Source organism: Ictidomys tridecemlineatus, chromosome 8, assembly GCF_052094955.1.
Source record: "Ictidomys tridecemlineatus isolate mIctTri1 chromosome 8, mIctTri1.hap1, whole genome shotgun sequence".
NCBI classification, from domain to species: domain Eukaryota; kingdom Metazoa; phylum Chordata; class Mammalia; order Rodentia; family Sciuridae; genus Ictidomys; species Ictidomys tridecemlineatus.
Genome location: NC_135484.1, coordinates 28,741,234 through 28,754,496, shown reverse-complemented (window position 1 = coordinate 28,754,496; position 13,263 = coordinate 28,741,234). Strand labels below are relative to the sequence as shown.

At 32.0% G+C, this 13,263-nt stretch overlaps 1 protein-coding gene across 7 annotated transcripts in view; it reads right to left on the bottom strand.

The window, feature by feature from the left end:
- The window catches only part of Ahi1 (Abelson helper integration site 1), a 102,621-nt gene that overhangs the window by 4,477 nt on the left and 84,881 nt on the right, over window positions 1-13,263 (bottom strand). For 6 of the 7 annotated variants that reach the window (XM_078019080.1, XM_078019079.1, XM_078019081.1 and 3 more), the window contains 2 exons: window positions 11,595-11,715; window positions 1,418-1,584 (listed from right to left, as the gene is read on the bottom strand). In XM_078019080.1, the coding sequence (XP_077875206.1) occupies window positions 1,433-1,584; window positions 11,595-11,715 (273 nt within the window). In that variant the 3' untranslated portion in view covers window positions 1,418-1,432. Of the gene's footprint in view, window positions 1-1,417; window positions 1,585-11,594; window positions 11,716-13,263 lie in introns of those variants that run through there. The other variant, XM_078019082.1, reaches the window with a different exon arrangement.

Below are 13,263 nucleotides of genomic sequence, written 5' to 3'. Positions count from 1 at the left end.
TCAGATACTGGTGGTGCATGCCTGCAATGAAGAGAAACTCAGGAGGCCAAGGCAAGAGTATTGTAAGTTCAAGGCCAGTCTCAAGGGCAGCCTTAGCAATTTAGCAAAACCCAAAGCAACTTAGTGAGACTGTCTTAAAATAAAAACTAAAAAGTGCTGGGAATGCAGCTCAGTGATAAAGGAACCCTGGGTTCAAGCCCCAATACTAGAAAAAAAAAGTGGTAATGTTATTCCCAGAAATGAGACTGAAGAGTAAAATATAGAGGTTTCTTTCAGGAAACTCAAGTTCACTCATGACAGCTATTAGATTTCTGTCACATACACAACAAAAAGTGATTAGTTTATATTATTTGCTATACTAGTTTGAGGTTGCATATTCTTTGAGATTAAATTGTATATTTCAGAGTTTTATACATTATAATAGCTCTGTTCAATTTTGCCTAAACTCAAAATCTTTACATTTGCTTTTTTAAAAAAAGTATAGGCAAATACCTTTATAAGTCTTCAAAATACAAAGACAAACTAAAAGTTATTAATATATTAACTAAAAAGCTTTGGAAAAGGTAAATATCAGAATATCAATATGAATTTCAATGATTTAGGTCATACTTTGGCCATGTTAGGATTAAATTATGTAGCTTGCACAGTCATTAAATCAATAAGATCTCACTTTGAGAATTTCCTATAGTTTATGCGAGCAACTTGGTTGCTTTTTATTCCTCACTGATTTTTAATATACCACTGGGCAAATGCTATGGTATATTCTGACAACTAAATTTAAAAGGTTCTTAAAACAAACATACAAACACACAAAAGAAATGAGGCTGAATTTTAAACAGATGAAGGTAAGGGTAAAAGTTGTAAGGCAGGAACCATATGGTGCCAGATAGACACAAAAAACAGCTTCCTACAAAACAAATGGCTAAAAAACAGTGGGCAGATTCAATCTCATTTGAGTCTGCTGATATCAACAGGGAGAAAAGTTTGCCCTCATATTTTCCCCTCAGAAGATATATAAAGAAATTTAACATGCCTTATAATTAATACATTAATACTAAGTACATATCCCTGTGTATGAAGAACCATCAAATTCATTAATATTCATTAGTTGACACATTAAGAAATTATCTGTATGTAGAATATATTTTAAATTATCAATATATAAAAACACCTAATTTAGATAACCTTATTAAAAAATATAGGGACTTGTATTGTAAGTGGAGGATAAGTTTTAATATTTAACTAGCAGATTAACTTGGATCACTGCAGAATTAGTATAATAGTATACTGGTTACTAAAAATGGTACCTTGTATCTTTAATGTACTGATACAACATCAATTTCACATTCCAAGTATGACAACAACAACAACAACAAATTCTAGCAAATGAAGTCTTAATCTTTGTAGAAAGGGAGCATAAAATAGTCACATGTTACAGGAAAATTCCAAACAATGAAGATTTAGCCAGTAACCAGAAAAATCCAAATATGAAATTAGTCCCATTTCTAGGGCTGTTGTGTTGATAGGTAGTTAGAGAAAATACATAAAATGGCAGCAACATCAGCTTCGGATGTAATTCCTGGTCTTTGGGAGATGAGATGGACAATAGGATTAATTCAGTTAGTCTGACCAGCTATGTGACATATGTACATTTTCATCCTGTCTTCATTTTTATCACCATCCTTTTTTAAAAATTAAGCTACTATTACTTAATTCATGCTACAGAAATAAAAGATAAAGAGTAACAACCTTCATTTAGTTGCTTAATCATTTAAAAAGTGATTTCACACTGCTTGTTAGCCTTTTTAAAAAGCAGTCAAATTTGGGCATAACAACCTCCATTTTATATGTGAAAAACTTTGTTAAGTTGTTCCCACCCCTCAGTCTTAGAGCCCCTCTCTTTTTAATGGGGACTCCTCTTCTTAAAACTCAATTCAGAAATCACCGAGTCTTTAAATTCTTTATCTTCCTCAGACCCCTGAGCCTGAGTTAGGCTCTCCACATTGCACTCTAAATGTCTGCTTTTCTTCTTCTAATAAAAACTGCAGATCCCTTGAGAGCAGGGTCTATAATTTTTACTCTGAATAACCAGCACCAGCATACTGTCTGGCCTATCATTAGCTCTTTAGAAGTTGAATAAATTGAGAGGCTGGAGGGGTAATAAAGGCAGAATTAGAAATTTGACATCAATTCCTAATCTGAAGTTTACTTCTATACATCACTGCTTCTATTAGTGAACAAATGTTATCAACACATTTCTGATTAAATAAGTACCCTTCCTCCCACTTTTATTCTTTTTTTCCCCCTACTATAGAAAGTATTTTCTTGAGTGGAAAAATTACAGGTTGCAAAATGGCATTATATGAAGTACTTCAAAGTTTTCTGATGCTTCTTGCTACATGCTTTTAGAGGCAGTCAAATCCTGAGGGAAAACAAGGCTAGCTAAAGGAGTTCTTTGTTATTTTGGTTGTTTCTTAGCTTTGGAAGAAAGGATTGTTCCCAACCCAACACATACTCTCACACAAATTTTGGCCTATTATTTTAACTATCTGAAATTCTCAACATTATCACATTTAAAAAATGGGTTAAGGGTGGTATTTCTGTGGAAAGCTAAAGCTTCAAAAGTGAAGTGTAAAATTCTAAGGGATAGAGTTTGAGATGCTTGTTTGAAAACTGTCCTCTTAAATTACTTAATCTTGACGCCTTTTTGGCATGCTTCTAAAAATCCTATATCCATTATTTGTCCCTCTCACTTATTTTCCTCCTATAATCATCACTTAATTCATTTTATTAAATCATGTACTTCCTTCATTCTGTGGGTCATGATGCAAATTGTATGATTTCAAATCTCAAGTAGCTGCCTATTATTTATTCTCACAACATTTTATGGGTTTTAAAGTATTAAAAATATTTTTGTGATCCTAACAATTCTATGCAGGAGAAAATATTCAGAGACATTTATCTGATGTGAGAAAGTCAGCTACCCTCAAAAAACAGGTAATAGAGTTAGGGATAAGGCTCAACTTTCTTCTGACCAAATCCAATTCAAGTTCATAATATACAGCAAATTCAGAAAAGTGACCATTTTGGAAAACAAAGTCTTGCTCTTAAAAACTGCCCAATAAAAACATGCTGATTTTTTTTTAACAACAAAAAAGAATACTTAAGAACACTTATCTATAAAAAATCCATTAATTCTACTGATCATCTTTTGGCAATGAATTGGTTCCTTTAACCTATCTTATCAATGGATTGAGATCTTAGAATTTTGAAAGTATGAAACCAGAGAGAATTCAATAAAGCAGTTAAATTCATTAAGTAATAATAGAAAAAAACCTGCCAATTCTGATATGATGAAAAGTTCTTTGAGCTCATTTTACCTTCCTTAAAATGAAAACTTCCTTTTATCGTCAGCTGTGTTTACTGAGAATCATTCTAATTCCTAATTTTTTGTCCCAATATATTTTTCCTTTGAAATAAAGAGCCATCATATTTCCAGCTTAGATGTAATCCAAACACCAAATTTATAATTATAAACGATGATATGAAGATTTCATGGATACAAGTCATATTAATAAATTGATTTGTTTTATTTTGCTTGACTTATCCATTTAATCTGAATTAAATTTAACTTAGAGCAATGTTGTGAAAAGCTGGAAATACATAAAAACAAAATACACTGTCCTTCAAATATAATTAAGCAAAGATGATACAAATACCTCATTGCCAATAATAAGCATTTCTGCTAATTTTTCTCTCTTATCCACCTATAATAGTGATAGATTTTATTACTGAAATAAACTAATTTTTAATTTTTATTTTATTTCTTTTTGCAATAGAGCTCACAATGTTGTCCACATTAGTCTTGAATTTGTGGGTTCAAGTAATTCCTCTGTCTCGGTCTCTTAAGTAGCTGGAACTAGAGGCATTTACCATCACACCTGATAGCCTGTTCTAAAATTTAGTTCTACAGGACTCTTGAGATGGTTGAATGGGATCTGGATTCAGACAAATCAGAATAAAGTTTCTCTGAAGAGAGCCTGTTAATTTGACTAGATACTAAACATGCCAATTATACTGACCCAAGCATTAAAGACAATTTAATAACTGACAAATAGAATATATCTAAAGGTGAAATAAAATGCAAATTGATTAATTAATTGTCCTTCTTGACAGCTTAATTTCAAAAATCACACCTTTTCCAAATAGTTGTTAGTATTGTTCAGGTTATTACTTTTCAAAGAATTCTAAAAAGAAATATAATACCCAAGCCAGAGGGACTACTTGGCAGACTAAAAGGACAAAGGACAAAGGAGTGGCTGCAGGCACAACCTCTCTGAGGGTCTTGACCAGGGAATCCACTTTACTTCCCATTTTTAAGTCCTTCTAGAGAACAAGCAATTTGTTATAGTGAAGACCATGCATTGAGCTAGGTACGAATGACATTAATTATGTGAAGTATAGTTATATGTCAGTCCCTCCAGTTCTTAGTTTCCACTGTAAATGAATTGAATAAGATCTTTAAAATTTTTAAGATGATTTCACTCAATAAGATTTTTCACACTTGCTCCTTTTAGAGTTATGTTGAGGAGAAAACAAACATATGTATTAAAAAAATCTTATAAATGTTTATATGCAAACGTAAGTTGCTGTCATTGTTTTATATATTTTCTTAATTGTACCAAACAAGTACGGAACAGTTTTGAGATGAAGTCTATAACATGTTCACTTCATGGTGAAGCATTTATATACGCTGTAGCCTTTACTATAACCCCAAATGTTAAAATTACAAATTGACTTCTTATAAAACTTAGGAAAGATGTTAAATAGTTTTAATTTTAACAGGGATTAACTGACTTATTGTTAAGAATTTACAGTAATACCCTAATATTTTTTTCTAGACCATGTCTCACCCAGATACCAGTTATCATTTTTTTAATATTTATTTTTTTAGTTGTAGTTGGACACAATATCTTTATTTTATTTGTTTATTTTTATGTGGTGCTGAGAATTGAACCCAGGGCCTCGCACATGCTAGGCAAGTGCTCTACTGCTGAGCCCCAGTCCCAGTCCCAGCTATAGTTTTTTAAAGTATATTTTTGAAAAAAGTTTTCAACATTATTTATTGGTGTATTATGTTGTACATAATGATGAATTTGTCCTTATATGCACATAACATAACAAATCTCCCTTTGATTTCCATGAGATCCACCCTTTCTTTCCCCTTTTTTCTCTCTAGCTTTTGCATGTGAGAAAATATATGACCCTTGACCTTCTGAGTTTAACTTAATTCATTTAACATAATGGTCTCTAGTTCCATCCATTTTCCTGACAAAGGATGTAATTTCATTTTCCTTTATGGCTGAATAAACTCCATTATATAAATATATATCACACTTTCTTTATCTAATCATCCACTGATGGACAACTAGACTGGTTCTATTGTTTGACTCCTCTGAATTGTGCTGTTATAAACACAGATAAGGATGTATCACTGTAGTATGATGACTTTAATTTTGGGGGATAGGAGTGGCATAGCTGGGTCACACAGTGGTTCCATTCCTTGTCTTTTGAGTGGTCTCCATACTGATTTCCATAGTGGCTGCATTAATTTATAATCCCACCAACAGCATAATAGTGTTATTTTTTCTCCACATCCTCTCCAGCATGTATTTATTTATTTATTTAGTGGGGGGAGGTGTGGCCACTGAGCCACATCCCCAGCCCTATTTTATATTTTATTTAGAGACAGGGTCTCTTTGAATTGCTTAGCACCTCACTGTTGCTGAGGCTGGCTTTGAACTCATAATCCTCCTGCTTCAGCTTCAGGAGGCACCATACCCAACTTCTAGCATTATAAGTATTTTTAATGCCTGCCATTCTGACTGGTATGAGATGAAATCTCAATGTAGATTTGATTTGCATTTCCCTAATTGCTAATTATGTTAAACACCTTTTCATACACTTGTTGGCTATATGCATTTCTTCATTTGAGAAGTGTCTGTTTAATTCAGTTTCCCATTTATTATTAATGTTTTTTTTGGTGTAAAGTTTTTTCGAATTTTTTTTTATATATTCTAGATATTAATCCTTTGTTAGAAGAATAGGTAGCAAATTTTTTTTCCCATTCTGTGAGTTCTCTTTTCACATTACTAATTGTTTCCTTTGCTGTGTAGAAGTTTTTTAATTTGATGCCATCCCAATCATTCTCTTGGCATTATTACCTGAGCTTTACAGTTCTTATTAACTTGTGCCTATGTGCTGAAGTGTTGATCCTATGTTTTCTTCTAGGAGATGTATAGTCTCTGGTCTAATTCCTAGGTCTTTGATCTATTTTGAGATGATTTTTATACACCGTGGTGAGAGACAATGATCTAGTTTTATTCTCCTACATATGAATAACCAGTTTTCCCAGCACTATTGTTAAAAAGGTTGTATTTTCTCCAAAGTATGTTTTGGGCACCTGTGTCAAGAACCAGATGACTGGGTTGGGGTCATGGCTCAGTGGGAGAGCACTTGAGTAGCATGTGGGAGGCACAGGGTTCAATTCTTAGCACCACATATAAATAAAGTTCCACTGGGAACTAAAACAAAAATATTTTTTAAAAAAAGGAATCAGAAGACTGTAGATGTGTGGGTTTGTCCTGTGTCTTCTATTCTGTTCCATCAGTGAGAGAGAATTTTTTAATGTTTATTTATTTTTTTTAGTTTTCGGCGGACAACATCTTTGTTTATAAGTGGTGCTGAGGATTGAACCCGGGCCGCACGCATGCCAGGCGAGCGAGCTACCGCTTGAGCCACATCCCCAGTTCCATTGGTTTTTATGTCAGTTATTATGCCATGCAGTTTTTTTAATTATAGCTCTGTAATATAATTTGAAGTTAGATATTGTGATGCTTCCAGCATTGTTTTTGTTTGGGGCGGGGCTTAGAATTTCATTGGCTATTGTGGGTCTTTTATTCTTCCAAATAAATTTTAGGACTGGTTTTTTTCCTAGTCTGTAAAGAATATCACTGGTAATTTGATGGGAATTGCATGGAATCTGCAAATTGCTTTTGTATCCATTTTAACAATATCAGTTTTGCCTATTCATGAACATGGAAGGTGTTTCCATCTTCTGAGATCATCTTCAATTTCTTCAATATTCTACAGTTTTCATCATAGAGGTCTTTCACCTTGTTAGTTAGATTTACTTCTAGGTATTTTATTGTATTTTTCAATGCTATTGTAATGGAATTGCTTTCCTGATTTTTTTCTCAGTAGATTCATTATTAGTATATAGGAAAGCTATTGATTTTTTTTTTTGAGAGAGAGAGAGAGAGAGAGAGAGAGAGAGAGAGAGAGAGAGAGAGAGAGAGAGAGAATTTTAATATTTATTTTAGTTTTTCTGCAGACACAACATCTTTGTTTGTATGTGGTGCTGAGGATCGAACCCGGGCCTCACGCATGCCAGGCAAGCACGCCACCGCTTGAGCCACATCCCCAGCCCTAAAAGCTACTGATTTTTGTATGTTGATTTTATAACCTGCTATTTTGCTGAATTTATTTCTTAGCTCTAGCAGTGTTTTGGTGGAATTTTTTGGATGTTTTAAGTATAGGCTCATATCATTTTCAAACAGTGATAATTTGACTTCTACCTTTCCTATTTTAAATCCCCTTTATTTCCCTCTTTGCCTAATTACTCTAACTATAAATTCTAGCACTATCTTAAATAGAAGTGATGTGAGGACATCCTGTCTTATTACAGATTTTTCAAGGAAATGCTTTCAGTTTTCCTCTCATTTACAATGAAGCTGGCTCTGGGTTTTTCACATATAACCTTTATGACTTTGAGGTATGTTTCTTCTATTCCTAGTTTCTTTAGTATTTTTATCATGAATGCATACTGAATTTTGTCAAAGGCCTTCTCTGCATCTATTGAGATGATTAAGTTATCTTTGTCCTTAATTTTATTTATGTGATGAATTACATTTATTGATTTGCATATATGAAACCCAGTCTTGCATCTCTAGAAAAAAAACAACTCAGTCATGGTGTATAATCTGAATATGTTGTTGAACATGATTTGCTAATACTAAGTATTTTTGTATCTAAGTTCATCAGGAATATTAATCTATAGTCTTCTTTCCTGGACATGTCCTTATCTAGTTTTGGTATGTGGTACTGGTTTGACAGAATTAAAATGTCAATGAATTAAAAGCATATTTTATCATATTTCATATTCATACCTTGGATAACTCTTCTAGTTGAGTAAAATGTGAATTCCTAGGCTTAGCACAATTTGGCCCCAGTCTACCTTTGCAGACCCAGTTTTCCCTAAGCATCCATTCCACCATTTCCAGCTAAACAAACCATTACCTAGCCATGTCAAGTTATTAAAACACACACACACACACACACACACACTATTCATTAAAGTATGGTAACAAAAAATTTTATTTAGGGTGAATGCAAAGGATACAGATCACTGCAGTAGGACAGATCAAACAACTGAACTCCATAGACAAGTAGGAAGTGGAGGGAAAAGACAGACTCAATTATGGCTCTAAGTTTCCCTAAACAATTGAATCAATGTGGTATGAAGCACTGGGATTACGAAGACCTGAGGTGTAGCAGAGGAAGTTGAGGTAGAAGGCAGGGTTTTGGAGATGGAGAATCAAGAGGTCTATTTGGATATGTAGTTTGAAAAAATCTGTTAACTCTTCTCTCTCTTTATTGCTGTGATACTCTAATGGTCTGTGATTTCATTGTTTATATCACAGTGACTTAGTTTGTTGCCTACTCATTTTTTTCCTCAACCCAATCAAAAGCTTCTTGAATGCAGAGATTGTAATATTTATTCCATATCTTTGACAGAGGACATAAAACAAAGTAGATTCTTAAAATGATTTTATAACAAATAAGGCAGTATTCTAGAAATTGAGGAAAATAAACCAATGAGGAAAGACTGCTTTCTAACAGTCCTCATTACCTAGACCTTACCTTGAATTAATAAGGTCAATATATGTTTAGCTGAACATAAAAGCCCATATTGCAGTTGAGACATCCAGCAAGTAAACTCACCTATATGTAATTTATATATAAAAAAGATCCAATCCTGTTCATAAATCTCTTCACATGATTGTAAGCAGGATCATATATATTAGCTCTGTGTGAACAGATTTTCCCTATACTTTACAAAGACAAACATTGTATGACCTATATATTTCAGATAGGTTTTCAGTTGAGATTTTAAAACACTATATCCATATTATTTGTTTTGTAGTCCTGTATTTTGGATTCTAATAGATTTGTAAAATCAAGAACACTTATTTAAAAACTTATTTGAACACTGAATAAAATCACATAATTTTAAAGAAAGAAATCTAATCAAAAGTCTTCACTTGTAGGGGACAAGAAAACTGAAACCTGTAAAATACTGCTCAAGATTCTACAGTCATTTAGAAATAGGGCCAGGTCTAGAAACTAGTCTACCTAGTTCCCTGCACAGAATATCTTTCACAGAGACTGGCTTTTTAATGAATAAAATGAAGAACTTGGCCATTTTGCAATCGATCATTCTGCTTTTATCATTTTTCCATATAGACCACATATTCTCCTTTTATCATTTTTCCATCTTAATAAACTTTCTAGGAAGGATATGCCTTATAGTGAGGTTAGCAACTGATTTTGGTATGGCCATGTAACCATGCATTGCATGGCTAAATGAGAATACCTCTGAGATAGTGCACATGTGGACAGACATCCAGGATGTAGATATCCCACTTGTGGCCTGCACGGCCATGGGATCTACAGGGAAATTGAGCCACTTCTATGTATGTGAAGTTTGCAAGGCTTGCCCTTATCATATCCAGCTGTTCCTCTGTTCTTCATCTCTATTCTTTATCTGTTTTAGTGATAATCCCTCTTAACATTTCAAAGGCTTTCCTATCTATCCTTCTGCTCTTCCTCTTCACAAAAAATAAAAGTACTTTATATTCATTATCTACACAATGTTGGCTGACAAGACAGAAGACACTATTTAAATAAATTTTAAATAATATGTTAACATTTGTCTTTATTTAACAACTGACATTTATCTTCTAAGCCTTTAATCCAGAAATGTGGACTGAAAAGTTTGTTCCCAGAAATTCTGACCTAAGCACAAAGATGGAAAGCTCCCTCCTAGTCATGAAAAGGACAAGTTATAAAGGAAAACCATCTATGTATTTAGGGTGCAAAGACTAAGTCTAAAGGAGCATATAGTATATGGTGCACCTGCCAATGTAAATATCAATGATCAGCACTATTGCTTTAACTTCTGTTAGATATCTGAAACAAGATAAATTGAAATTTTTGAGGTTTGAGATAATGGTTAATTACTATAGTGATCTGAATTTAGAAGTAAAGTTTTTTCAAACCTAGCTTACACATATTCACCATGTTTACAATGTTAACATTTATACTTATATAGTGCCTTATGTTTACATAAGTGTTTTCAGATATGTCATCTGAACACCATTATCAGTTTTCAAATGAAGAGTCTTGGGTTCACAGATATTATAAAAGACAACCAGCACTACTGTAAGCCTTCTGAATCCAAATATTTTTTCATTATAGTATATAACTTATACAGCAAACTTAAAATAATTTGTACATGTAAATTCCAAAATACTTTCAAGGTTGAAAATGATAGTATCTCTGAACTTCTAAGAAAATTATGCTGATCTTTTCAAACTCAAATTTCTTTTTAATCTTTTTGTTAAAAATTAATTGTTTTGTAATTTTCAGTTATTTCACATTTCTTAAAGAATTCAGTAATAGGAAAATTGCTGTTAGAAATATATAGCCAATAGGGCTGGGGTTGTGGCTCAGCAGTAGAGTGCTTGCCTAGCATGTGCAAGGCCCTGGGTTCGATCCTCAGCACCACATACAAATCAATAAACAAAATAAAGGTATTATGTGTGACTAAAAATAAATAAATAAATATTAAAAAGAAATATATAGCTAACAAAGAGAAAAAGTAATTTTTCAATGCAAAAATAAACTTTTCTTACTTATAAGTTTTTCTTTGATATCCTCTGAAAACCTTATTTAAATTTGAACATTAGCCTAAAAATTTACAATTGAATAGTTCATATCAACTCAGTAATTCATGTAGATTTCTGAAACAAGCTTTTTTGCATATTTTATTAATTTGCCAACTTTTAGGGGATGTGATCTCTCTGCAGGTTGCATCCTATTTCTTCCAAAGTGCATTCATTCTATATTGACTTTACTTAAGATGAAAAATAAACCATGGTTTCTTTATACAGCTGGGACACTGACTTAAATTTAGAATTATATGTTTAAAACTCGTATTTCTTCACCTTTAAGTTACTATCTGTTTAACAGAATATAGGTTCAGAATAGCTACTGTTCAAGTTAGCAAATCTAAATTTACTTTGAAATAATTTCTGTGATTTCAAGGAAAAAAAGATGATTGAATAGAATTTATCAACTGTGAAACTGACCATTAAAATGCTATTTTGTTTCTGGAAGAGAAATATGTAAATTCATTTTAAAAATAACATCTGAACACTTAAAATAATAGTCAAAGTAAGAAAGGGGCTCACCGGTTTGAGTGAAACCAAACTGATGTAGAATCTCATGAGCGGACAGCATGTTTGACTGTTTTAACTTAGACTGTTGTGAGGAGGCTGGTGGTGGTGAAGTAAATGAGAGATTTTTGTTGACCTGCAATAGAAAATGCAAATCAGAAACTACAGCATGATTTTCTGGGTTACTTATGCAAAAACTAGATGTGAAATATTTGCTTACTAGCCAAATCAGAACATATGATGGGTTAAAAGAAATGGTAATGATTTATATAGTTAGTTTTTAAAGTTTACAAAACAAAAAACAAAATAGTTTTTATCAAGAAAGGTATACAGTGATGATGAAAGTTAACTATATTAAAGTAAATAAATCTTACTAAAGTTTGCTTATTATGAAATTAACATCATTAATAAAAAAGAGTAGTCTTAATCCATGCAAAAAATATAATAAATCCTTAAATGCTTTTAATCAAAAGTGTAAAATGTTTCATATCCATATTTCTCTAGCATTTTAGTGAAATAGCAGGTACTTCCTTTTTAGAGACTGTAGAGAAAACACCTGTAAGACTAGCATTTATATAAATCAGGGTGACACAGATAACACAGCTGTAACTTAACTTGAGAAAGTTATTCTGTGAAACAGTTATTCTGTTTAAAAACAGCATGACTTTAGAAATAATATTAAGCAAAATTTCTGAAGTAAATGTAAGGTTTTACACAAAAGGTAAAACTTATTATGACTGTCAGTACAAACATCTCACAGGAATGAAACATGTATTATAGCTACTGTAAAAAAATAATCGTTCACTAAAAAAGTTTGAAGTGTTTATGAAGACATTTATATTGTAAACTAGAATGAATTTCAGGAAAAAAGCAAGCCCTTAGTTCGTTATTAATAAGTCAGCAATTTTTTAAAATTATTACTATGAATCATGATAAAATGTGATTTTTTAAAAAAAATTGGAACAATATAATATTTTAGTTCACTGCACATATGTAATTGGTGAATTAAGAAAGCTAAAATTATAAATTATGATATAAATATTAATATATAAAAATAGTTCCTTTTCTTTTTATTTATTTATTTACTTTGGTTTAAATAATAAAAATCACAGAGTGGACTTCTGCATCAGTATTTGGGGTTTTAAATAAGATAGTTCTGGGTTGGGGTTATAAGCAATTTATCTGACTCATTATTTGCATATTTGTAAATGCTTTCTTTCTCTCAAATAGTAATGCTATATCTTAGATTAACTTTTTCTCTTGGAGCAAAGAATTTTAGCAGATTCAGTAAAAAATCAATTAAGAACATGCACTAACACAATTCTAAAGTACCTAAATGGTTATGATGACATTTAATAAAACACAAAACTATTTTTCAAAGTAGTCAAAAGGGGTCAAATATCACATCAGTGCTAAAATACTGTCCAGCTTTAAAAATTCTCAGACTCCATTATCAAACACTAACCAAATTAAGTTGATTATTTATATTAATTGTATCTAAAATAAAAACAAAACCAATATCTTTGAGCTTCCTTATCCATCTTTAAATGGAGATTATAAAAATAATATCTATGAGTTAATGGGAATGTGCCAATACATATGAACATCTGGTATTATAAAGTGATATTTACATGTTAACCATAAAACACTAAATAACATTAAGTAAGAAATAGGTTAAATAGGA